Source organism: Lonchura striata, chromosome 1, assembly GCF_050655825.1.
Source record: "Lonchura striata isolate lonStrDom1 chromosome 1, ASM5065582v1, whole genome shotgun sequence".
NCBI classification, from domain to species: domain Eukaryota; kingdom Metazoa; phylum Chordata; class Aves; order Passeriformes; family Estrildidae; genus Lonchura; species Lonchura striata.
In genome coordinates, this window is record NC_140703.1 from 61182548 (window position 1) to 61209577 (window position 27030).

General features: G+C 41.8%; 1 protein-coding gene and 1 long non-coding RNA gene across 4 annotated transcripts in view; one reads left to right on the top strand and one right to left on the bottom strand.

Annotated features, from left to right (window-relative positions):
• The first annotated feature begins 9900 nt into the window (after nt 1-9900).
• Nucleotides 9901-27030, top strand: part of DGKH (diacylglycerol kinase eta) — a 144563-nt gene continuing 127433 nt past the window's right edge. The window contains exons 1-2 of one of the 3 annotated variants that reach the window (XM_021530816.4): nt 9901-10059; nt 16302-16487. In XM_021530816.4, the coding sequence (XP_021386491.2) occupies nt 10003-10059; nt 16302-16487 (243 nt within the window). In that variant the 5' untranslated portion in view covers nt 9901-10002. Of the gene's footprint in view, nt 10060-16231; nt 16488-27030 lie in introns of those variants that run through there. The other 2 variants (XM_021530817.4, XM_085577055.1) reach the window with 2 other exon arrangements.
• Nucleotides 13330-15676, bottom strand: LOC144245906 (uncharacterized). Its single transcript, XR_013339475.2, has 2 exons — nt 15536-15676; nt 13330-13505 (listed from the first exon to the last, which is right to left on the bottom strand). It is a non-coding gene; the product is annotated as an uncharacterized LOC144245906 (long non-coding RNA).

Genomic DNA, 27030 nt, shown 5'->3' on the forward strand with positions numbered 1-27030 from the left:
ACTGGAGAGAATTTAACCTCTTCCATATAATGCTCTACATCTAAAGACACACAACTTGATTTTGAAAGAACAAGTTCAAAGTAAACCATTCTTAACTCTAGCTCTTTTCCTGAAAGTGTTCCTGTTATGGCTGAAGAATTTCCTTTCCTTTCTTTTTCTTTTCAGAAATCACTGGCAAATTGAAAGGTATCCCAGGGCTTGGCATTTGTTGTTGGAGAGAAGGCACAATGAGATTGCTCTTTGGTATCTCTGTTTATACTCTCAGTCCAGCTTGGTTTTCAAGCTGTGGTTTAACATCACAGTGATTCTGTTTTTTTGGAAACTTAGTGTCAAATCTCAAAGCCACTATAATCATAAGAATGCATTATATGGGTGCAGAGTCATTCCATTGATTTGTTAAGAAGAGAGAATTTTGTCCTTGCAGATTAATGTAGATTTAATGTGGAGCAAGTGATTCTCTGTCTAGGCAACTTTAACTTCATGCTGTCTTCCTGAAGCCAGCATTAAATAAACATAAAATTGTAAAGTGAATGCAAACACTGCTGTATGCTCTAAACCAATTGAAATGTAATCATATGCTCTTGCCTGATTTTTATCAAATTTGTACTGCTAAATGATGTACAACTCTGTAGAGCTGGTATTTAATGATCACAGAACCACTGTCTGAGTAGTCTACCAAAAAACACAACTCTGTGGTTAGAGAACTGAAGACATTTCACCTTAACATCTGCTCTTCACTGAGAATTACAACCACCCTCATCAGTGGAAGCTGTCATGTCTGATAAAAAGACAGCTTCAATCATTGCTATATAGGAGATCATCAGGAGAATAAGATGGAAGATACAGAAAACATGTATCAACTGTAGAATTCTTAGTACTCTGGTATTTATTGTGACCCAGACCTCCTTTAATGATAAAATATATTGCTTTTGTGACAGGATAAAGATTTGTATGCCCTTACTTGCTCTAATAAAATAGATTTTTTTTTTTCCCCTATCCTAGAGGAAATATATCATATTTCTGTGATTAAAAACTCAAAAGATTCCCTGCTGGTTATCTGGTCAGAAAAGATACACACCATATATGCTACAGGACATTTTACTTGCTATGGTGGGTTGACCCTGGCTGGATGCCAGACACTCACCAATGCCATTTTGTCTCTTTCCTCTGCAGCTTGGCAAGGGAGAGAAAATATAATGAAGGCTTCATGGTTTGATATAAGGATAGAGAGAGATTGCTCACCAAATACCAACATGGCAAAAGAGATTTGAATTGAGAATATTAATTGAATTTATTACTAGCAAAATCAGAGCAAGATAATAAGAAGTGAAATAAACCTTAAAAACACCTTACCCCCACCCCTCCCTTCTTTCCAGATCTATCTCCTCTCCCAATGGCTCAAAGAGACAGGGAGAGGGGATTAGGGTCAGTTTATCACATGTTGTTCCTGCCACTGCTTGGGGAGAGGAGTCCTTCCCCTGCTCCAGTGTGGGGTCCCCCCGCTGGAGACAGCTCTCCACAGACTTCTCCAACTTGAATCCATCCCATGGGCAACAGTTCTCTACAAACTGCTGAAATGTGGGTCACTCTTCCACAGAGAAAGATATGTATTTCCTACAAAATTTTTATTTCAGTACAAAGTTTTGCATTTTTCTGTTTAGAAATACATTTGCTTATGTTCACCTCATCAGCCAACCCAAATAATTTGTTTCAATGATTTGCCATTTTCATGGTTTATCATCCTCTTGGTCTTCATGACATCTACAAATACTATCACTTAAAGCCTGCCTGTCTCTAACTCCTTCTCTGCTTGTTTCCATGGGATTCAGATGCTTTCATCTTAGAAACTGTTGCCTGATAAATCTGGCTGACCAGGAGCTACTCAATCTCTTCTAGGTTTATCAGATTGGTACTTTTCCATCCAAACAACAAACATTTCTACCTGGCATAGTTTCATCTACCAAGTTGCAAACATGAAAGCCAAAGCCCCTCTTAGGGGCTCACATAGGAAAAAAAAGTTGTTTGTAAATTTTATCACCATTCTGACATTGTAGAAGTACAGAAAAACATAAAGCATCTTCGAACTTTGTCCTTAATTTACCCTTTTGCTATGCACCTGGTCAAAATGTATTTACTAGTCCCCATTGCCTCACTCCACCATTCCTCACAAGGGACGATTTAGCTCCTCAGGTATTTCACGGCCTGGTGGATCTGTTCACAATGACATGAGCAAACAGATCTGTCTCCCATGCTGCACAGCATCCCAGCAGGATGGACAAACCTGCCTTTCCCACTGCTCCACACTCTCTGTGACAAGGCTGGCAGAACCCACCAGCAGTCACAATTCTTCCATCCAGTGACGAGAGATTTCCAGGGCTGTTGGAAGAATCTCACTAGTCTTATTTCACCACACTGTCAAGTAAAATTTTAAGACCAACTAGGTTCTAATGAATATGCTTGGTCCTAAAATATCAAGGAGGGGGTAGAAGTATACATGCCTGGATATGCTTTTACTTGGCAGCAGTAATTGTGATTGATACATCCTACTAATAAACTCCTTAAAGCTGCAAGTAACACATACTTGTTTGTTACACCTCATTGTAGCACTAATAATATAAAAATTTTAACTGTGCATATCTTCACAAAGACAATAAAATATTTTTCCCTAAAACCAAACATTATTCACAGGCAACTTCTGTGGTAAATGACACAATGATGTCCATGTTCAGGACCCATTAACAGCTTCACCCCTGCACATTTCAGCTTTTCTAATCTAAAACATACAGAAATGTTCTTTTTGTTTAGTTTTTCATTTATCTAAACTAGGCTTGGTTATATCTAATCAAGTTAATTTGGAATTCTCCCATTTCCTCTCACTATTTTGTGGATTAAAATGATTTCTTTAAATTAGAAATAAAACTTATAAATAAGGCTAAATTAACAATAATTTATTTTCTTTCCTGATAAGTCATGTTAAACACTCTTTATTAGAAAGCAAAAATAGCTATACAAACCATCTGATGGGGTCCCTTAAAAGTAATATGGGAAGACTATTAAAGCAATGCTAGAATTTCAACTCCACATTAAGTTAATAGAATCTATGAAAAACTTTGCAGAGAGATTTGTTCATGAGATAATTGAATTTAAATTACAGGATTTATAGTAAGAATTACTTTAATCTTGTTATACTTGACTCAATTGCTAAAATAATCTGTTTTACTTAATATTGGTCTTTGTGGAGTTACTAACATATTTTATTTATTACTGTCAGAAAAATGTATCGTTTTAAAAAAGTAAACAGACACATCCTTCATTCTCTACTGTTTCTCATAGTCATCTTCCTTCCTTTCTTTCATACCTTCTTTATATAACAGATATTTCTCTTCTGAAATCTGTCAATTTGCAAGGTTCCCCACTGAGACAGTATTCTTTCAGCATGTGCTAGAAGTGAAATAAATGGGACAAACTGCATCCTTAGAAGTAAACATATAGCTCACTGGCTTGGCCACAGAAACTCTGGTTTTCAGCACTAAATCCACCAACTCTTGGAGAAGCTAGTTTTCTATTTTTTCTTTTCTGCTAGGACAACAATATTAATCTCAGTATTACCTAGCCTATCTCCAAAGAAGACCAAGACTATGGATGTGAGTCCCTCATGTTACTTTCAGATTGGCAACATGAATGCATTCATATTCACCTACCACATTCACACATCTAGTTGCCTCTTCTCATCATTTGTGTAATTAATAAAACGCCTCTGGGAAAATTCTGTCTCTTTCCTCTATTAAGCAGGGGAGTTGAAGGAAAAAAAGATCTGTTTAATTTTTATTTGAATATGTACCTTGATAGACTTAGAAAAGAAAAATTACCAAAGTAGTAATGTTACATACTGATTTGCTGTAACTGGAAAGAAATACCGTGCTTATTGGAACACAATAAAATAAATGGCTCCATCTAAGTGCCAGGATGTTGGGTGAGCTAAATTCTTTTCTTTTCCGAATAAATAATTTTTCCACCTATTTTCTCCTTTTCCTGTGTTAAGAGCAAAGTGCTTTTCTCCATTCCTGTTTTTCTTTAGTTTTTTAGAGATTGTTTAACCAAAACATTTGCTTTAATTCTGAGCATTTCAGAAGTAGTATACTTATTAATTTTTCCGTGATTTTAAAATATACATCAGTTACCTTCATGCTTTATTAGTAATTTCTCTTTCTCTTTTAGAATAATGTTTGTCAAAAAGTTGTATCTGCAAGGTCTGAATGAGTTCAAAGTAACGGATACAGAACTTTGTGCCAGGCATCCCAAAGTGGGCAACCACAAATGCAAAGCTCCATTAGAGATGTTTGGCTCGTATGTAAAGATGGGGTTAGAACACATCCTGTGTTTAATCATTTCAGGTCTTGTATTAGGAAGTGAAATTTTAAAAAAAGGATCAAAAGAAGGAACTTGGGAATTACTGATCCATCACATAAACATATATTCCTCACAAAATAAAAATAAAATATTTCTAATTGCTTAGAAGATGACAGGGAGTCATGTAACTAATAACCAACAGGCTTTTCAAGGACAAATAATGGCAAACAAATCAGGACTGTGGATGGGATAGGCTCACTGAAGCTTTTGAAACTGATGTGAAATTTTCCTAGGAAACCCTGTTTCACCTGAAATACTCCCTGGTGCTTACAGATCTAAAAAGACACCATCAGGAGGAAGTCCTGCTTTACTCGCAAACAGGAAGGATGTCTGAATACCTTCATCAATGGTCAGGATGATCAATCAAGGAGTATGCCCATCACACCTGGGCAAACCCAGGCTGATGTTATTTAAGGTGAGGTCTCAGCTGGAGTGTTGTGTTCAATGGGCACTGCATATCAAGCAAGCCACAAGCAACATCTCTGAAGTGTGACTGACAGGTCAGTGATGAGAATGAAATTAGGTTGGTTGAGAGATTGGTGTATGACATCAACCTCTAAACCTACCAAAAGTTATAAGTGAAGATGCATGGAATTGTTTCATTTATATGCAACCATTTTATGGGGAAGGAGATACAAATTGCAGGCAGCAGGTTCAGGTCATTTACTAACTACATCCTCTAGGAAAGATCTAAAATCCTGGTCATCAGGGGTCTGAGAGATTGGAGTGAATTACTCTTTCCAAAGCTGTTTTTATAAAACAAAGCTATTGGTTCACCAATATGCTTAAAAAAATGAATTAGTACATGGCCTCAGCCAGGAGCACTGGCAGAGGTAGTTAGTGAAGGTTATCAGGGGTTTGAGAAAGCACCACCTAGCACAGCCATCTCTGTTTTCATGTCACTTTCCTTCTGGCTTTCAGGGTATTTGTTGACTTCAGCAGAAAGCTGGAGCGGTCAAAGGGGTGGGATGACAAAAACATCCTCCCTCCACTGCCAGATGTCTCAGAATAAAGTCCATAAGAAAAGTACCATTCAACAACATTAGTCCCTGATGTTGGCACTCAGAAGGAGGTGTTGAGGTGGTTCTCCATGCCAGCAGAACAAGCAGGAGGTGCTGACAGTGGTGGGGGCTGGGGAATTTAGAAGGGGAAATAAAAATGCTGGGAGGAAAATGAAGTGGATGGTTGATTGCCCTTCCACAACTCTGTGGCTGCTCCGGTAAAGCACCTTTTCCCAAGGCTTTTTTCTCAGTGACTTCTTTCTTTCTAAAGCACTTCGTTAAGAAAGTAATTCTTCCAGCTGTATAAATGATTTCCCACTTGTAAAACCCAAAAATCAAGGGAATTGTTTAAAACCATGCTGTTGCTTACAGGTAGTTTGTGTATTGAAGCAGTTGTTAGATTAATGAGAGGAATAATAATAATAATGAAGAAGAAGGCACATGTTGGAGGAAATCCATTAAAGAAAACTGTGGGCTAAAAACATTCCTCAGGTGCCAATGTGAGTTTCAGGCAGTAGGCCCTGTAAACTGGGAGAAATGCAGAATTTGCTCAATAGTTTATATGCTCTTACAAACAGAAAGTAGTGGATTTCAAGGCAACTAGCAGGATGTTACTGGAAAAATATGCCTTTATTTTTTAAATGAACCATTTTTTAACTTCAGTCCTATCTGAAGGATTACCAGAGAGGTATGTATATTTTGCTTTTAATACATTTTTCATTTTAATGACCCAGTGCAGGTTGTTACTACCTGGCTGGCTGGCAAGAACTACCCAACTACCATGTTGATGAAATCATACCTACAAATATTATGCAAAATTATTAAAAAAAAAGGCCACCTGGCATGTTTACAGCGAAGAGAATTAATAACAACATTTCCTTAATAATTTCCTCAAATTAGGTTTGATACTGTATGCCAAGTAAAGATGAAAGTTTCATGTTAGCATAAATTGATGAGATAGTGAATATTTGATATGTCATGAATGCCAAATGCAATGCTGGTAGAAAAATACATAAAAATATTAAAAAGCTCATTCTTATAGTGTCTTTCTACCTCAACTGAGGAAAAAAATGAAAGCTCCTTTTTCCAATCCCAGAGAAAGGAAATGCTTGAAGTGGTGGGGACCTTACTGTGAATGTCCAATCACAGCATTGGAATCAAAGTTCATATATATAAGTGTATCTAATATATCCCAAATATTTTATTTAGAAAATGCAGCCTATTTTCAATTTACTTCATGTAAAAAAAAAGTCAATAATGAGGCATTTGATTTGTTGTTCAAGTTTTCACTGAGTCATTGAGGGCATGGAACAAAAGAGACAGAGGGAGATGAGGCATATTTGAACACAGTAGAGTAGACTACTACCAAGAAATTAATGTCTAGACTGAGTAGAAAAAATTGGAAAATATATAAAAAAAAAAAACAAACCAAATTATCCAAACAAAGAACACGACTTGGAGCAAAAAAAAAAAAACCCAAAAAAAAACCCCAAAAAACCAAACCAAACCAAAACAAACAAAAACAAAACAAAACAAAAAACCCATCAGAACAAAATGAAATTGGCCCCCCAGGCTGTGTTGGAGATGTTTTGATGCAGTTTGGAAGACTTGATAGGAGAACCACTGCTCCTGCTCCAGCTGCCTCCAGTGGGTTCTTCCTCCAGTCCAAGGAGAAGGAAAGGAAACAGTTACTCCTTGTTCTAGCAGCAGCTCCTCTACCCCTCACTAACATGTCTTAGGTATTTTCTTCCCCATAATGATTAGTTGTCACATCCTTGCCGTGGGCCTGACTTCAGTTCCCTTGGCCATCTCTAAATGCAGCAGTGTGCTGCCGAAGAAAAAATACCCCAATAATCCTGTAATTCTGACATCTATCTTTAAATTCTTTGTTGGCTTTGACAGAATTACATTTTCCAGCAAAAAGCAAAATCCTTGGCCTGTGATTTTTAACCAGTTCAGTCAAGCAGCAGAGAGACCTCAGTCTCATCAGGAACTGTGCTCTTCGACTCAGTGAGCAGAGGGAAATCACACAGGGCAGGGCTCCTTAGCAAAGACAGAAATCTGTCACCCTGACAGAAAAGTGAAAAATCAGATTTGGCATTCAGGAGCCCAAAAGGACAGGGCTGAGCTGAATTGCATTGCATAGGTTGCACATAGACCCAGCAGGATCTGTGCAGCCAGCTGATGCCTGTCCATATTCAACAAGACCTTGAAATACATCTCCAGCCTAAGTAGGTTGCTTATAATCTTCTGGGGCCTATACTAGCTTTCCACTTATGGAAACCAAGGTTTGAACTCTAGGGAATGAAATGAGGTGAGCACAGTTGCGTATCTAGTCATAGGTATAAGATTCAGGGCAGAAGAAACAGAAAATGGGGCTGAAGGCACAGCGAGAATCTGAATTTCAGGGCAAAAGGGGACATACAACACGTGAACTGAATAACTTTAAGACTCTTGGAATTTTAGGAGACTCAGTTTTTGTGGTTCAGGAAGCAAGGGAATGCAAGACTATGTATGACATCTATTTCATGGCAGGTGACTTTCACCACAAAGCTCTGGCATGACCAAGGCTGAAGAGGTCAGATGTTGAGACGTGTAAACAACCATCATCTGGTGCATCCTCCGATGCATCATGAGGAAAGGAGGGGAGCTGACTAATCTTACTCTGACACTCCTTCTTAGTGTAAAGCCCTTTATAACATGACATTCCTCAGCAGTCTCTCACACTCAGGGAACAAAAGGAAGGAGACCAGACATCCTTGGGCAACTGTTGCTCATTAGCTTCAGAAAGTTGTCTTCAAAAACCCAAAATGCTCTAAGGCATCTTGTTTTTTTTCCTCTTGGGGTTACACTCTTACCATTAAGACAGTTCATCAAGTCCCTGCTGATAAACTTATTATCAACAAAAATAGTTCCTTTTTCTGCATCTGGAAGAAGTGCAGCAGTTTCAGTTCCTCAATCGAGGTGAACTGCTGTGGCAATTCTTAGTTGGCTTAGTGGTGCACCATCTGAACTTCATGGGAGTATTTATAGCCTTAGTTAAATGAGGAGATAAGTAGATGAGTAGATTCATCTTTTTGCACCAATAGTACTCCTACATCTTTGTAAATAGATGGATTTTGCAAAAGCGAAAGCTCAGATGTCTGTGTGTGTGGTTTTTCTTTTTTTTTTGTATGAAAAAGCTTAAAAACACAATGAAAATGTAAATGCATTTAAAAAATCGATTACAAATACAAATTCCTTTATTTTTTCTTGTGAAATACAATTTCTTGTCCATGTTTGCAGTTACCAAGTAGATGATCTGTAGATAACTTGTAATAAAACATTGTAGCTGCAAATTCAAAAGGGCAGGCTGAAAGTAGAGTGAAGAACACCATTATTTTGGATGGTGACTAAGCTTCAATTTTTTCTCTCTCCACCAGTTCTACTTTTTCACATATCCCACTATTCCACAACAGGGAGAAAAAAAATGAGTTAAAATGTTGAGTTCAAAGGAGATACAACATCCACTTGAAGAGTTGTTATGCTTTGGCTGGTGTTCAAGGGGATGCTGGTATCTAGTAAACCGAGAAGGCTAAAGTATACACACTGTGTATACTAATAAAAGGTGTAATGGAGGTCAGAGAAATCCTGCTGCTGCATAAGGTTGGCACGGTGGCCCTGGAAATTAGAACCCCCCTGTGTTAGACATGGCCTACACATCTGTGATGTCTGTTCCACAGTGGCTATGCCGTGTCCCAGCTCCTGGGAGTTTCTCTTAACGTGCCCGTGCGACCACCCGGCGCCTCTGTGGGGGAATGAGGCGCCGTTTCACCCTCAATTTAACATCCAGAGGGTATCAAAACCCCAGTACTGCGCTCTCGGAGCCTTCGCGGGGGAGTGGGACCAGAGAGCTGTCCCAGCAGCAGAGCCTTGTCCCTGGCGCCCTCCTGGCTCCGCTCGGGACGGGGTGATGCGGGAGCGGCGGTGCTCCATCCGAGGCGCACGCAACACCCAGCCGGGCCCGTCGGGGCCGCAGACCCCGCGCTCCGGTGCCGCACCGAGGCCAGCGGCGCCAGCCTTGGGGCAGGGGAGGCGGCGTGTCCCCGCGGGGCAGGAGCGGCTCCCGGCTCACCGAGGGCTCGCTCCCCTCGCCGCGGGGCGCATCCTCGCCCGCCGGCCCCGCCGCGACGCTGACAGCAGGAGCGGCCGTAAACCGGCTTACGCCCAAGGCGATTTGTCCGTGATCCGCCGGGCTTCCCGGGCCGGAGGGGGCCGGGCGTGCGGGCGGCCGGGACAGCGCGGCGGGCGGGCGGGAGGCGGCGATGATGTGAGCGGCGCGGCAGCTGCAGGCCGGCTCCCCCGGGAGCCGGGGCTGAGCCCGGTGGCCGTGGGAGGGAAGGGAGTCGGGCGGGGAGGGAGGAGGGGGCCTGGACATAGCCGGGGGAGAAAAGGGAGGAGCGGGGCCGGGGTGGGGGGAGGACGAGCGGCGCCGGGGAAGCGCTGCCAGCCGGAGCAGCGGCAGCGGCGGGAGGGAGGCGCAGCCCGGCGGACCCAGCTCCGCTGCCCGTCGGCGCTGTCCCCGCGGAGGTCGGGGACCTGCTGCGGGGTGATGGACGAGCATGGGTACCCTTCCTATAGCGCCCGCAGCCCCGCCTGGGAGGAGCTGGTAGGTACATGCGTGCCTTGCCGTTGCACAGGCGTTTCCTACCCTTTTTCCTGCCTGTATTGTTCAGCCGGGGGGTCGGGCTATCATCCTTATCTGTGCCCTCCAGACCCCCCTTCCCTTCTTCCGACCCCGCTCCACACCAGAGCCCTGCCGCCGGCGCTCGTCCCCTCCCCGCGGGGAGCGGGGGGTGGGAGCCTTTCGCCCCCGCCGTGTCTGGCCATTTGCTGACGAGCTCGTCCCTCTGGGAGACGGGGAGTTCATTGCCCTTTCTGAGTTTCACTGCCCGGGTGGAAAGCTTGGGATTAGCACCGAGAGCCTTGCCTTCAACTTTGTCGAGGGGGGGGGGTGGGTTGGATGTTGACACCGTTAAACTCCTTCTCATAGCACAACAAAAGCGACGTGTCCAAGCAGCGCTGGGAGGCAGCTTTCAGAAAGAGACGCACATTTCCCCCCACCTTCTTCTTCTGGAGCTAGGCTGGGAATTGCTCCCATCGCAGCGGCAAAGCGGGACGGGGCTGGGGGTACCCTGCTGTCCCCTGCCGCGTGGGGAAAGTGCGTGCCTTTGGGCCGCTGCGAAGGGATCGGAGTGCTCAAAGCTGCAGTGAGGTGCCTTTGCGGTTTGTTTAAGCAACTGGAAGACCCTCCTTCCAACCAAAGGAAATCATGTCACCGGCATCCTCAGCAGGCGATAAAATCAGATTTCCCTTTTCAGGGCAGTCTGGTCCCGCTCCCGGGCTTTTCTCCATTGTGCAAACACACACACACATGAGGCAGGGACGGCTAAAAATAGGCTTTGTGTAGCTGCTTGGGAGATTTCAGGCTATCTAAGAGGTCAAGGCTAGGCTGCCTTTGGCCCTGAACTTGGCGAGGCAACATGAAGCATGGACCCGTGCCACTGCCAAGCTCCCCTTTAGATAGCTGTACCATGTTTTGTTGGTCCAGGTTTTACTCGTAAGCCCAGTTTTAAAGAGCAAACCGGGGAGACCCATTCTCTGCGTGTCTTGGTGTGTGCACCCTCAGGAAAGCAGCAGTAGAGCCCTGGAGATACCCACAATGAACTAAGTTTACTCCCTTCCTTGTAGCCCTCCTAGTATTTGTTGTTAAGTTGAACATCCCCCTTCGCTACCCTCTCCAATGCTCAAGCCCCGAAACTGTTGCTGGAGATGCAGCTGTGATAGGGAAAACAGTTGTATGTGTGTTCCAGTAACATGGAGCTTTCATGACATTGAAAGGATCAGGCAAGGGAAACCCGAGATTTTTGCCTGGAGAGATGAAGACATCGTGGGAGGAAGGCAGAGAAGTCAATTCCTACGAATGTGTTATCCTATTAAACAGTGACATTTAAATTGCTGCCGTCATCCAAAACTCAGCTGAAACTCAGGAGGCAGATGGATTGCAGCCCCTCTCCACTTGGAAATGCGGAGTCCTGGCTGAAGCATCCAAGCCCGTTTCCTTCTGTGTGCATGGCTTAGATAAACAAGGAGCACATCTTTTTTTTCTCCATTTCCCCCTCCCCCAGTAAGGGCCAGGATTTGGGTCATGTTTATCATTTCATTGCTGCATTTGTTAAGGAGTACATGCATGAATGCAGTTTTAAGGTTAACCACTGCACCGATTTCCTTTACAAGACTCCAATTTCAGCTGATCCACTCAATCGTTTACCTGGTAACCTGCTGGTAAAATGCATGGTCTTTGTGGCAAGAGCCACATTGTTCTTTCCATCTGCTCATAAGCAGGCTTTTTATGATAATGGGGGCAAAAAGAGATTTAGATGAAGACCTGAATGATAAAAGGGAAAACATGGTATACTCTCCCCTGCTCTTAAAACATGAAACAAAGAGCAGCAAGATAGGGGAAACTATTTTTTGCAGGTTTTGAATCGGTGCAAATTATCAGATTATTGGGAAATGCTCTTCCTATAGCTATTCTGAGAACTAAGTGATGGACATTAAATGGAGCGACAAGTCCTATGCCAATCAGAGCTGGACTTGTCTGTGTATTACTTCAAATTTCTGTAAAGTCCTTTCCTTAACTTACATCACATTTTTAATAGAAAAGCTTTTCCTGAATCCAGTAAGAGTTGTGTAAGATCCCATGATGGAGTTAAGTAAAAGTGACTTAAAATGTAAAGCTCACCCTGAATTCTTGCAAGGTGGGTTTGGTGGCTTTGTAGTAAAAATGTGCATAACATGTGACTTACAAAGCTCTAGGCACAATTTTCATGAGACATATATATGAGACATATATGAGACATGAGTCTTGGCTTTACCTTACTTTTGAAATGTATACGTAAGTTCTAATACATTCACAAAGCATCTGTTTACATTTATTACTTGCCTTGGTTTGGACCTTTTTACTTTGAAGCATACAACATAGTTTAGTAGTTTCCTTAATACTACAGGTTACAGGATTCGGTACTACAGTTTCCTTAATACTACAGGTTACAGGATTCCCTTGGCTAATCCCAAGCGAGCCACAAGTGATGTAATTACTTTCTTTAACAGTGGTATGGATACATGTTGTTATATTTTGGCTTCCTCTTTGCTAAGTAAGGAAGTCAAGAAAGAATAGTATCACTAATTCGATCTGCAGAAGGAGTTCACAGGCAGATCTGAAATGAACTTTTTCAGAGTGGGGAGTCCAGTTAAAAACCATAGCTATCACTAACCACCAAAATTAGCAAAGAGTCAATAAAATATTTTAAACATGGTGAATAATGCATTGTTAATCTGACACACTATTGATTCAAATTCCCTCAGAACAACTTTCTGAGGTGAAGGATAGAAAAGCATTATTCTTTAGTTTATAGATGCCAAAGTGACTTAGGAAAAAAGATGTAAAGATTCTTGCTACAAAGGGAATTAGCTTTAGGGCTGAAATCAAATAGCGCAGTAATCTGTATTATAAATTATAATCTTCAGTGCAGCTAGAGTTCATGTGTATTTAGATTTTTTTCTATATTGCATATGCAATTTAGTGACACATGTCCTATTGGGACTTAACGTGGTTAAAATGTTCTCACAGTGTATATATGTATATTAAATGTGTACAATATCACAGTGTAGTATGTATTGCATAAAGGGCAGTTTATCAGCTGATATTAATTGCCGTAGCACAAATGATGTCAGCAGAGCTGTTTTTGTTGTCTGAGTATCTTCCTTTAAATGCCAACCTTTCTTTATGCTTTTTACTCCCTTGCTTCAGTTAGGAAACTTAAGGTCATTACTAAGAAGTGTGAAAATGTTAAGTGAAAGACACAGCACATGCAAACACTGTATGTGTTTTTAATGGCCGCATATAGTCCCACATTGTTCAAGAGCCCAACTTGCAGAAGTCTTGTGGTACCATTTGTGCCGGAGTATTTGTAGCTGTGGTCACTGGCCTGAAACTTGCTATCCAATATTTCTCGTATTGAGTCTGACATCAATCACTTGGGAGAAATCCAGCTGTGAGATGAAGGGATAGAAGTCAAGTTGCAAGTCCTTTTTGAGGTGAAATTCACTGCCACCTTAGACAGCTTTATCTGAGCAAAGGCTGGAACTGGACCCTTATTAATTATTTATAACTTTGAAAAGAAGAGCAAGTGGAAATAGTTGTCTTTAAAACTGTCTTTGTGCCTGGGCAATGTACATATTTGTAGAAACAACTTGCTATGCTAACATGAGTGAGTAACTCATGTATTTTCAATAATTTTTAACACTTGGTTTCTCCATTTTGGAGAACTCTGTACACATTAAACAACTGCAGACTTTAAAGCCTGTTATTTCATAGAATCCACTACACATTTCACAGAAACCATGTTCTCATATTCTTGTTGAAGTGCTCTCATGGGACATTTCCTATCATTTGCAGACTTAGGTTATTGCTACTAAAATCTTCACATAAAGTAACCTGAGAGAACATTCCTAGTACTTTTTGGTTTTTTTTATAGCACTCTGAAGTTTACCAAGATATGATGAAAGAGGCTTGCTTGGAAATGAAAGGCTAGGGCCTTCTTTCCTGGTAACCACACTTTCGTGTTTGGATAGTCAGGAGTGAGGAAGAGCCCAGGTGAAGATGCATGGTGCCCTCTGTATGGTATAGAAAGTGTGCAACTACTAGTGCTCATAGTTAAACTCTAAAAATTAACAGAAATTGAATAATTGTATTTATTCTAACAGTAGCTACTGTTGTTCAGCCATCACTATTTAATTCAGTTGAATTAAATGTAGCCAGTCTTGCTTGTTTTCCGTTAGCACCAAATGTTTCTCAAATCACAATTACTATTATGTGCAACATGTTAGCATTAATTAGGAAACTATGTCTTGTTGTCCCCTTGCAATATTCAGGTCACATTTACTTTCAAAAGAGTCGAGGAATTACAGTGAGACATGTTCTGGCATAATTTGCTATTCCTGAAATTCAGACAGGGAAGAGGAAGAAAGGATGGTGGAAAGACACATTGTCCATAAACATTGCTTTTAACTATCTTTCTTCCTAGCTATGCCCTAAACTTACCTACTGATAGCAATGCGTACTTGCACCTGCTCAAGTTTGATCCCATGTTTTGAAAAACTGTGAACTCCCTCTCAAGTGAAGAGTGATGTAAGACAAAATTAGTCCTTAGTTTCACAATCATTTTAAGATGAGGTATTAATGATAGGATTTAGGCATTATTAATATTTTGATAGAGCATGACGGTAATTTGATCAAAATTTCTTTAAAATAGAACTTAATAGATATTTTGAATTTTTAAATATTACTTTTGATATCTTTTTTAAATATAACCTCCACAATTGGTCCTATATGGAGGTGGGTAGTAGAATTGTACTTGAAGTATCTGCTGCAGTAACACAGAACTAAGCCATGAGAACTTCAAGGCTTCATAGAAATATTGCTTCCCCCTACACTACTAGAAATAAAAACCCCAGTAAAAGAAATGGGCTGGACCATAAAAACTCTGGATTATTTTAAATTCAGACTGGGCAAGGTGTCTGCAGTGTAGGATAGGTTGTACAGTTGTTTACTTTTCCTCATTAAATGCTTTGTATTTAGGTACTGCAGCATTATATTAGCATGTTAAGAGTTGTTAGTTCCCTTTCTGGAAATATAAATAGAATTGTGGGAATATAGAAGCCACAAGCATTGATTGCTTTCTTATGTTTAATCCGGTCCACGCAGCTAGGAGTTGTGTGTTTTATCTAGTATTGCTGTGATTTAAACACTTATTTTAAACACTGACTACATACAAGCCACAATAATTTTGAAGTCCCACAATTCAGAACATGTGGTGACATTTCAAGATTGTGTGAGCTGCCAGATCTGAGATGCAAAAAGAAAACCGACCCTTTCTTTCCCCAGAAGTAAGGGCTGCTCTTTCACAAAGACAGAAGTGATCAGAATAACAGGAAAGTTAAGCTATTATGAGAAAATCACTGGAAAGCAATAGATGCATTTACTAAAACTATCCAAGGATTTGGCGCTGATAGACAGTTACCACGGGGTTGACCGGCTGGAGGAATAGCATATAGATAAGGAGCCCATCGCATCAGATGCCGTCCGTCCAAGTCCCGAAGAGACATCCTGCGCTGCCAAGGGAGAGCGGCACAGCCCTCGGCCGGGACGGGGCAAGGGCCGGGCACGGCACCGCCCGGTTTCGCCGTCCTTGCGCTCGGAACTCGGCATCGGCCGCCCCCCGAGTGTCCCCGGGCGGCACAGCGCGCCCGGGGCTGCCGGCGGGGGCGGGCGGCGCTCGCTCCGGGTTATGAAGTCCTGACCCGGTGCCGCGCCCACCTCCCCGCCACGCCGGGACATCCGAGCCAGCGCTGCCAGGTGCGGGAGCGCCGGGCGCATCCCCGCTCCCGTCGCTCGCTTCGCCGCCCGGGCCGGCCCCGGCGCTCACCTGCGGGGCGGGCAGGGACGGCCCGGCTGGCCCCGGCAGCCGCCCGGGCCGCCGCCGTCGGCAGGGGCGCGGCGGCCGAGCCGTCCGTCCGGCTCCGCGCCGGCGGGCGGCCGGGCCGGGCCCCCGGGGCGGGCGGCGCGGCCGCGGCCCCTGCCCGCCGGAGGGGCGGCGGAAGATGGCGGCCGGGCGGGCGGCCCCGCTCCGCTCCGACAGAGCCCCGGCCGCCACCGCCCCCGTCCCGCCCCCCGCACCGCCTCTTGCCCCACCCTCCCGCACCGCCTCCTCCTCCTCCTCCTCCCCGGGGAGGGGAGCGGCAGCGGCTGCCCTGGCTGAGCCGGGCTCGTGTGCTTTCTCTCGGTAGGAGTCCGGGAAGATGGCCGGGGCCGAGTCGGGGATGAGCGGCGCCGGGATCCCGCTGCAGCCCCAGCCCCAGCCCCCGGCGGCGGCGGCGGGGCCGGCGGACGAGTCGTCGGACAGCGAAGGGGAGCACGAGGGCCCCCAGAAACTCATCCGGAAAGTGTCCACCTCGGGCCAGATCCGCAGCAAGGTAAGGGGGGCAGGAGCCGGCCAGCCCCGCCGCTTTCACGGCCGGTTTCTCCATCCCCATCCCAAAGTGGGGCTAACCCGGAGCTGGGGACGGCCGCTGCATCCCTCCCGCATCCCCGGGAGCGGCGGCGGAGGTGGGGGGGTTTGTGAGACAACCGTGCCTCTTCCTTCCTTTCCTCTTCCCTCCTCCCCGTCCAGCTGTTGCGTCCACATCTGTCCCCGGCTGGCAGGAAGAGCCCCCCGGGGCTGCGGCTCTCCGCTTGGCCGGAGGGGAAGCTGCCTGCCCCGGGCAGCCGCCCTGCCCTGCCGGGCGTCCTGGGTGTGGGGGAAGCGGCGGGCTGCCTCCCTCCCTCCCTCCTTCCCTCCGGCTCCCCTTCCTCGGCGGCGGGCACCGCTGCCGCGGGGATCCCGCCCTGCCACCCTGCGGCGCGGGTGGGCTGGCTCAGCGAGCCCTTCCTCACCACTTTCCATGCCCGCCGCCCACCCTTTCTAGTTCACCGCCGGTCCCGGGGACCGCTGCCGTGCGCCCCGCCAGAGCCGCAGGCACCGAGCCCGCGGTGGCACGGCGGGCTCCTCTTCGGGAGTGCCGCCAAGGAGAAAGGCGGCTTCCACTTTGAAAGGCACCTCGCGGAAGGAGAAGTAAACTTCTATATATCCTCGCTCGTGGCACTGGATGCGTAAAGCAGCTGTCAAAATTTTAGGTTAATGCAGTTTTTGTTTGCTGTCTCGGGCTGCCGAAGTTGTTCCAGTGGAATTAACTTTTTTCATGGAAGGTGTATTTATTTAATTTCTTCCCCCCTGGAAAATCAACAAGCAGGCATTTGAAAGCTTAAAATAATAAAACAGTCTTATTTGCTGTGTTGAAGGATCCTATGACTGGGACCACAAAGCGTGGTCCACAGTCAGCCATGGGGTCTGTACAAAACCCTCTTGGGAAGAGCTTGATGCAATGACATGAAGATCAGGCTTTTTCTTGGAAGTTTGTTTTGAGGGGCAAAGTAGGACTCCATTCAGGCCTGAACTGATCCCACTTTGGGTTTGATTTCTAGACAATAGGTCATGTGGTGATGTTTCCTCTACAGAGCACCCATTAAAGTTAGTAGTTTATGAAGTCCTGTCCAGTTGGTGCTGTTCTTCCCTTAGGCTTTTGCTCCATGCACTACATGCAAAAGGCACCTTTAAACGGTGATTGTTGAAGAGTAATGTTACTCTGTTATGTGGGGTGGAAAGCAGTTTTTTCCTGAAATCTCCTGAACAAGATGTGTCATTCCATTTTGTTGCTAAATGTTAATTTTGCACTTACAGATGTTAGGCCTGGCTGAAAGTTACGATAGTAAATACTATACGACTGTTGCATTGTGTTGGAAACATAGTTCTACACAAACTTTCAGCTTTAACACCCTTCTGTGTGGCAGTCTTCAGAACACTTTAAAAGTAATAGAACATGATGCCTTTATTAGCTGCAGTGGTATTAAGTACATTTAAGTGTTTGCTCTCATAGAGGATGATACGTGTATATAAGGAAAACATGCGTATTATGAATGTTATTGACACAGGTTGGTGAGATTGAGATCCCAACCAGTTCTTGCCTACTGTTATAGACAGGTGGGATGTTCTGTATCTGAAGGTTGTGAATGAATGCTAAGCTGTGATCGCCTGAAGATCTAAGACAGCTCTGCAAGTCTTGCTTTTGCTTATCTTAGCTTGAGTCCCAGTTCTATTTCTGTGAATCAGATATATATAGGAAAAACTGACTGCTGACATAATTGGAGTTAAAATGTTGCTTTACTGGTTGCAATTTGCAATAACATGCAACTCCAAATATAAACATCTTTCTTTCAATTTAATTAAAAGTGATATATCATTGTTAAAGATGAGACCCATGTTAAATAATTTAGTAGCACTTTATTTTATAACTCATCATGCATTATTTAAAAGTAGCTATATTTAAACAGACAACTCCCATTTAGTTTAAGGGTGTTGTATGTTTGCTGTTGTAGTAGTTGGTGATCAGTGGTTACATGAAACCACTAGAGGAAGGAACATCAGGGAGCTGCTCTTTTACCCAGCTAGTCCCTTTCATTCAAATTAGATTTGTTAAGCTTCACTTACTTGGTGGATGTGTTTGTAAGCTAAGGTTTTAATTAAATGGATTTGGTTTGTCTTACATCTAAGAATAGACTTTTGAAAGAACCCAAAGCATGTATATTACATTTATCATTGATGCTTGTGGGCCATTTAGGACTGTGCTATTTTTCTCCAGAGGTTGCTTATTTACTTACTTGAAGCATTTCAGCGACATGGTATTGATTCCTTAGCTCAGAACTATACCCAAAAGTCTCCGCTGGTAATTGTTTTTGTTTTACTTAAGGAAGATGTTATTTTTAGATGTTTTGGTACAGTTGATCATTTGTGAAAGCTACCATATGGTGATACTTTGCAGACAGAATCACTCAGGAGTGGATTTTTTTTAATGTGTGTATAACAAGATTTAGGAAATATATGTGCAAGAGCAAACCCCTTTCACTAGCACAAACAGAAGCTTAGAAACTTCTAACATCTGTAGTTCTCAAAGGGAGTTTTTCCTCTTTGCTATTTTCTTCCTAAATAAAACTAATTAATTATTTAGCTGAAGGGAGGGGGTGAATAAGAGAATGAGCAGATGATAAGCAAAAGTACTGTACTGGCAGATGTAATTACACAAAAGTTTATTGCTTGTTTGTGATATGCTAATGGCTGGTTCACAGTTCTATTTAGAAGACTGTTGTCCAGTTTTGCCATAATTTACCCACATGGGATAGCAACTTCCTTGGCAAACTCTTAAACGGATTTCAGTGGAACTATGTTTACAGTCAGTTGCTAAGAAAAACAGATTGGTGTTACTGCTGGACATCATTGTAACTTCTGATATGGGCACAGTTTTAGTTTATGCATATCTACCTCTTAAATTTTTAGAATACTTTAAAGCATATCTGTGTCAAAATATGGCCATTGTTATTTACCCCAAACAGAAAACTTGAAGATCAGCATGTATTGGTGTCTGCCAACTTGAAGAGGAGGGAACAAGTAGCGGTGTGAAGGACTATTCTTTAGGCCATGATGTTGTTTGTCACTAGGAACTGTTCGCTAAAGCCTCATACTTGGCTGTAGAGTGACACTGTAAAATCAGAACCAAAACTGATCACCAAAATTAGTGTGTGAGATTAAAGCCAGTATCTTTAAATGTCATCCTGGAAGCTTTTACATTGGTTGAGTTTTTATGTGTTCCATGGAGGAAATGCTGGTGAATAAATAGGTGACAGGTATCCTGTGAAGTTTGTACTCTTTTGAGCCAAAATCCCTAATGGAAACAACTCTCGGTTTTGTAATGTCTACTCATCTTTCCCCCTCATTTTGGAAGACGTGACTATTTAGTACATAAAATGTGTTTCAGTAAAAAAAAACAAAACACCAAAACATTTCAGGAATATACTTTTTGGATTTTTGAGAACTTTGGAAAACTGTAGTGAGACATTTTTGAAATAGTATATTGACAATACTGGGTTACAAACAGGATTACATTGGAGATTGAAGTAATGGAAAGTTCTCCATGTGTGTGTTAAATTTGGCTTCTTCATTTTTAAAGATGCTGGTTAAGACAGGCAGAGTCAGTGCCTTCCTTAAACAGATGACTTCAGTTCTTGGGGCTACAGCCTGAAAGCTGCCTGTCATCAGCTGGCTTCTAGTTGCTTTAAAGTTAATCGCTGTAGTGCGAAGCACATTCCTTAAAAATGGCCTTTCTTCAGTTCTTTACAGCCAAAACATGTCGAGAAGGGAAAGCTCAAGTTAGAGAACTATTTCTCTTTGAATTTTTCTCACCTTGAGGATCAGCACAAGATTAATAAATGAAACAATCCCTGGATACTTGGAAGTATAGTTGTCAGATGAACACAGTTAGAGCTCCCACTCTTGTCTTGAGTACTCTGCAAAAAATTGCATATGAAGAGTAGCACTTTTATCACTGACCTAGCTTCCTATTTTAATGGCTCCATGGCCAGTTAATGCAAAACCTCTATTGGATATGTGTTTTGCTCTCAAATCTGCATCTTGCCTGTGTTTATTTTTGCATGAAGCAGACATTCTGGAGCAGAAAGTGTAATTTAGGAAATGCAAGAAAATGTGGTGTATTGAGTAAGATAAATACACCTGTAAGGTATGTGGGTCAAAGCTTTCTTCCTCTCCTTCACCCCCAGTGGTTTTTGTTAGTAATGAAATTGCTGTAACATGAGAGAGTTCAGAAGCATGACTGTGTTATAATTAGTGGAGATAATATAGTGTTGTTTACTTAAATGGCAAGAGTTGTTACTTGAATGTTCTTATCTGAGTTATTAATTTTTTTTGAGATCTTAATTTATTATGGAGTAATAAAAGTTAATTAAATTCCCCAATGTGGTTTTATTTGCCTTAACACCAGCCATTTAGGAAATGAGCCTTCAAAAAGTTTCTAACCTTTTCCATATGGTGACATTTGACAATGCCAAATCCCAGCAGTCACTTCCTGTTTGTTTCTGGTATACATTTCACTTAGTTTACCATAGCTTGTTAATTCACCTAAATGTAAAGTGCTGTGAGTGATACCAGTGTTCAAATGCATAAGCATCATTCTTTGCAATATGATCTGTTTTTCCTTGTTTTAATGGTTCCCAATTCACTCAACTAAGTAGTGGCTAATTCCTTTCTGGTTAAGGAAACATGACGTTTTTGTGCACCAGAAGTTCTCATGAAAATGCCATAGTAACAAAGTTTACCCCACTGGAGATCCTTTATATGCATTAGGATTGTGTGACTCTGCACAGCTTCAAAATGCACTGCAATTTGTAATGCATTCTACAACTGCAGTAATATGAATAGTGTCATTAGTGAGAAAGTGCACAGCAATCGTACTCAAGTTCTTGTCACCTGGTGGTGTTCACAGCACAGACTGAAGGGTGCTACAGGAAATCTGTCTTCAGTATTCGTATTTTCCATAATTTTCATTCTGCAATTAAATTTATGTACTATATATCCATCCTTAGTAAAATATCTCAGCAACTTTTTTTTCCCCCCACAACTGTTGTAAAAGCTGGCAAACTTGTTTCTCTCACCACATCCTGGGGACTTCATCCTCCTTTTAAAGTGAAATATTCATTAATGTGTATTTCTGATACATGCAACATACATATGCATGCATAGGGCAATATATTTGAGTTTTGATATGCATATATATATTATTCTGTTTTAGCATATGGACAAAGCAAACCCGTTTCTAGAATTAAATGGTGTGCAATATTTGTTGCTTCTCATAATTGCTGTATGTCTACGTAAGCTTTCAAAATAGAGTCCATCAAAGGAAAATTTTAGGCGAAGACAAGATAGTTTGGGGAAGTTCAAAATGACTGAATACACTATGTAGAAGTAAGCAGGGTTAGAATGGAAAGAGTTACACTATTTAAGGCACAGTGGTTATTACCACTCCAAATTCTGACACGTGTTTGTGTAAAACTGAAATGAAATCTGCTAAGGCATTTTAGTGATGCATGTATTGGCAAAGCTTAAATTGCTAGCTAAGTATAAGAAAGGAGGAGCTTGTAACATTTTTCAGTAGGTATTTGCAAGCAGGTCTTCAAAGAATGTTGCTTTTGAGTTTTTTTTTTTTTTTGGTGTTTGTTTCTGTGGTGTGGTTTTTTTTTTTCTGTAATCTTTAAAGTATTAATGTTATTTTGTACTGTGAGATAACATGAATTACCCTTTTTTTCCTCACAGCCAGCTGGGTGAGCTGTGAAGGTGGAAAAAAGACAATCACACTTTCATCTTTAATACAAGATTTTGATTGTTTTATATTTTGTTCCAAGGATAATGCTTGGAGAATGCTTTTCTGTGAAAAAGATCGGGTGAAATACTTTGAGTTTGTTTTGTACTTTAAAGAGAATTTCTGTTCATTAAGAAGCAAAAGAAGAGACTTATTCAAGAACAAATGACAACTGGGAATCCCTTTCTGAGATGCCTTATCTTGTGGCCTTCATGTGCAGAGTCCTGGAGACACAGAGCAGCCATGCCAGAGCTCAAGAAAGGACTATTCTGTAGCCAGGTCTTTATCCATGTAAGGCTATATAGATCATTTGCAAACATTTTGAATTGTTTCCAGCGGTTACGTCAGAATGCAGGACGCAAAACTGTTGTATGACTGCTGTATGACTACTGGATGACTAGATGGACTAGCCAAATTAGTTTAGATATCTAGAGCAGAATACCTAGAATTACAGTGGTTTTGTATTTGAAGTAGTGATTAAAAGAGCAGTCTGTCTGGCTATCACAAACCCTTTTTCTGGAGGGAACTGGAGGGAAGTGTTGAAGACAATAAAAGGCAGCTTGTTCTGGCTCTGGAACACTCCAAAAGGCTGTGTATATATATATATATATATATATATCTATCTTTTAAAACAATGTTCCTCTCATTTTCTTTGAACTCTGACTAGCCATGCTTCTGGTGAGGGATCTATAGAAGAACATACATAGTTTGTAGACCTCAAAAGCTTAGCAAAGCAATAAGGTAATGTGTGGATTAATTGATGCTCAGAATATGGAGTTTTGGGTATAAAAGAATTCTCTGTAGTCATGCTGTTTTGGCTGTTTTCCTCTGACATGGATAATTAAGACATAGTTTGATGTCTTGTGAGAGCACTTCAATAGCTTACTTGCAAAGGAACCACAAGACCAGCATTTTTTTCTGGTTCGACATTAAATTTTTGAGATTTTTAAATTATTTGTAAAGTTGGGGGAAATTACATCAACAACTGCAAGTTGTTGGCAGCATGGCTAGTTTTGTTTGGTGTTTTTTCAGTCTGATACTTTGGTATCTGAACTTTGCCTTTATTAAGAGAGAGAACTCTTTTTCACCTTTGTATTTGCCACCTTTTTACATTGCTGTTCTATCCTTTCCCCTCTGGCCTTGAAAAAATCAGTTGCTTTTTCCAAAATCTTCTTTTAAATACCTCAGAACAGGCTACTAAATACATGCAGTAACTGTGGCTGTATAATACTAAATGCAAGCCATGAGCCTCAATTTTCTAGCAATGGCCAAAAAAAAAAAAACAAAGCCCAAAAAAACCAAAAAGGCTGGCTTGGGTCTCTGTATCATACTGAAAAGAAGCCTCCTTCTTTCTTAGTGTAAGCACTGCATTTATCACTGCAAACAAGCTTAATGCTGACCCAAAATAAATATTTCATTGATACGCTAAAAATAAGACCACCACATTAGATGCTATTTAAAATGAATTAAGAGATTTATTCTAGTACATCATTTGTCCACATACTGAAACACTTCAGTCACCCTGTACCTTCTATGTGACTAATTACTTCTTAAAATTAAGCTGGTGCTTCAGTGCTCATCAGATATGGGTCATAAAAATTTTGTATATAAAGTCAGATTATAGTTGACTTAAAAAACTTTTACCATGTAGGAATTATCATAATATATTGCACAATTAAGAACAGAAAGCAAAAAATTGTTTTTCTAGCTAAGTTTTTTGTTTGAATAATATCCCTGCTTAGGAATATTTCACCACTTAGATACAGAAAGCACATTAACAAAACCTGAGCTTGTACTCTTGGGAGAGTTAGCATTATTGTGATGAATTCAGCAAGCTTTTACATTTGATGAGCATTTATTTGTTTATTAGATGGGCAGCATGAGATTTATGATGATCTGGACAATTAATCTCCTTGCCTTCAAGCGCTCGGGGTTTGCAAATTGTGTGAGATAGCGCTACTTTATTGTCACTTAGCAACCTGGATAGAGTTTTGAAACTGAGTAGTAGCTTGTGGGTGGCAAGTCTCCCTATATATTTTCTGGGTGGGAAGCAACAGGAACCCCTCTGTGAGCAGCCCTCAGTGTGTCCTGTGCTTGCCAGGGTCTTTCTAGATGTGCTCGCCAAGGAGAACTGGCTGTGCCCTCAGTGTCATTTTGCACTTCTGGCATAGTTCCATGCTGGGAAGATCTGCTGAGGTTTTTCATGCCTGCAGAGATTTAAGTGGTTCTAAAAGACTGTCATGCTGCTCTGGTCAGTTATGTCCTGTTGTGGGGCTGCTTAAATTTAGTAACTGAGTTTCAACAGCTTCAGTTTGACTGCTGGTAGTCCTTACTGCTGCTGTGATCCTCTGGAGTGAGAGGAAGGTCAGTGGCTTGTCTGTTTGTAAGAAGGTGGCTTGCTCTGGTCCAGCTGGGGATGTTGGAGTGGATCAGCATGGCTATCCAGCAGGCCCAGATGCCCGTCAGGCAGAGCCTTTTTTCCTCCCTGAGCATACTCTCTGTTGACTGGGAGGACGGGCACATAGTTCTGTGTTTGTTTTAACGCTCCCATAGAGACATCTTGCTTTGTGTTCTCTCCCTCCTTTCCTGCCTGCTGCTGTCATGGTTTCTTCAGGAATTTGAACAGAGAAGGGGTGACATCCCTTTTCCTTTTAGTCTATGCCTCTGCAAGATTTCTCCCAGTAGTTCCCATAAGGAGAGTAACTGCCAAAGACCATGAAGTTTGTTGGGTGTGGGGTCTTGGAGAGGGTGCAGATATACGAGTTTGCTCCTTTTAATAGTTTCACCCTTCACTGCCTCCTCCTTCAGTGCTACTGATCAATCCTGGGAGCAGATGGTTCACTGTGGAGCTATTGACTTGAAAATTAATGCACCCTTTTTGCTGATTTTTCAGCTATTGTCTTTTTTTGCCTGAAGCATCAGGGAGCTTCACATGAGTTACTCTCTAGACAAACATTGATTGGCCTCAGTCTCAGATATCTATTAAAGTGAATAAAAGAGAGCACAAAGGGTAAAAAGGGGGTTTGTGAGTCAAGGATCTGAAAGGATATAGTGGTGTTCATGGTGTAAACAGTATTTTTTTATTGTTGTATACTATGATATACTTATAATATGTGGATTCCACCTGGGATGAATGAAGAGGGGGTGCAGATCTGTAATGGGGAATTAGTGTGATTTACTTGGGTGTGAGATGAAGAACCATTGTTTCTGATTAAATCTGATCTTTCAAGGAAGTAAACAATATTTTCCCCATTTGTACAGCTTCTCATTACAGACAAAACCAGGAATAACTTTCAGAACCATCTGTCTGATGTTAAACTTGATTTTCTTTCCCCTGCGTGAAGTTGTTAAAGCAGACTTTCATATAATTCAGGAAGTTTGCATTATGAGGGTTTTACAGGGGGAAAGCCTATTCATGTAGTTCATTGACTTTTGGATTTTTTGTAGGTTCGTTTGTATTTTTAAATTTGGTTATAAATGAAGGTTGGGCTGATAAACATGATTCTGGAAGCAAAGCAAGAACTTTTACCAGTACAGAATCCAATGGTTAATATTTTGTAGAGAGAACATTGACCAAATTGTGCCACAAAACTATGTGCAGGTAAGATAAAATTTATACCTGAGATGGTTTTCTGCTTAAGCTGGTGGTTTCCAACCCTCCCTGATCCACTGGCAAATAATATTTCAGAAATTTAAAGGCAAGTTGCACAAGTTAGGCTGTGTGTATATCCTGTCTACTAGATGACAAGCTTTTCACTTGCCCACCATGGTAATTCTATAAAAGGCATTAAAAAATCCTTCAGGCTTCAGAGGGTTGTCAGGCTTCTATCTGTGCTGCTCATGCTGCATTGCAAGACTCTGTTCTGCTTCTTCTTCAGCATTTCAAAGGAAATGAAGATACTAGTAAAGTACAGAACTTCTGATGAGCTCCTGTCAAAAGCAAGCTATTAAATGTGCTGGCAATGTCAAGCTGTGTATTTAAAGACCCATCTTTAAAAGTGCTTTTGTGTATTATCTCATGTTACCTGCTGTTGCCAGGTAAATGCAACTGCCCTGAATAGCTTTTTTTGTAAAAAAAACAAACATAATTTTTATTCTAGCTTCCTTATGTTTTGCATTTTTCCACAGTTGTGATCATGTATGTGCTTCAGATGATCTTACTTCTTGCATAGAAGAACAGTATTTAGAGCCCAGTAGTTCTGTGCGTGTGTCTTTGTACATGCAAACCAATACTTTATTTTTTTTTTTTTTGCTTACACTGTTTAGGGTAAAAAAAAAAGAATTTTTTTCATACTTGAAATATTGCTGTGTTTTTTCATATTTGAAATGGTTGCTGTGTGCACTATTGAGGAGATAAAAAGAGTTAACATCATGGGTTCTACTCCTTCATCAACCAGGGATCTGCTGCCAACAGTTTTACAAAGGGCTCATATTTCAAATTGCCCTTTGAGATTTTGATAAATCTGTCTCCCTGAGAGGTTGTCTCACAGTGAGGTGTTGGAAATTACAGGGAAATCGTATATTTTGCTATTTGAGTAATAAGAAATAAAAGTAAGTCATAGCCAGGGCAAGAAGCATATGATCTTCTGCTGAATTTTCTTATAGATCGTTATACCTTTCCTTTGAAATATACCCCAAGGTTATTTGTAGCTGATCTACAGTTTAAATTACTGTTTGTAGATGTGAGAGGTTATAGAGAGGGCCGTTTTATAGAGGA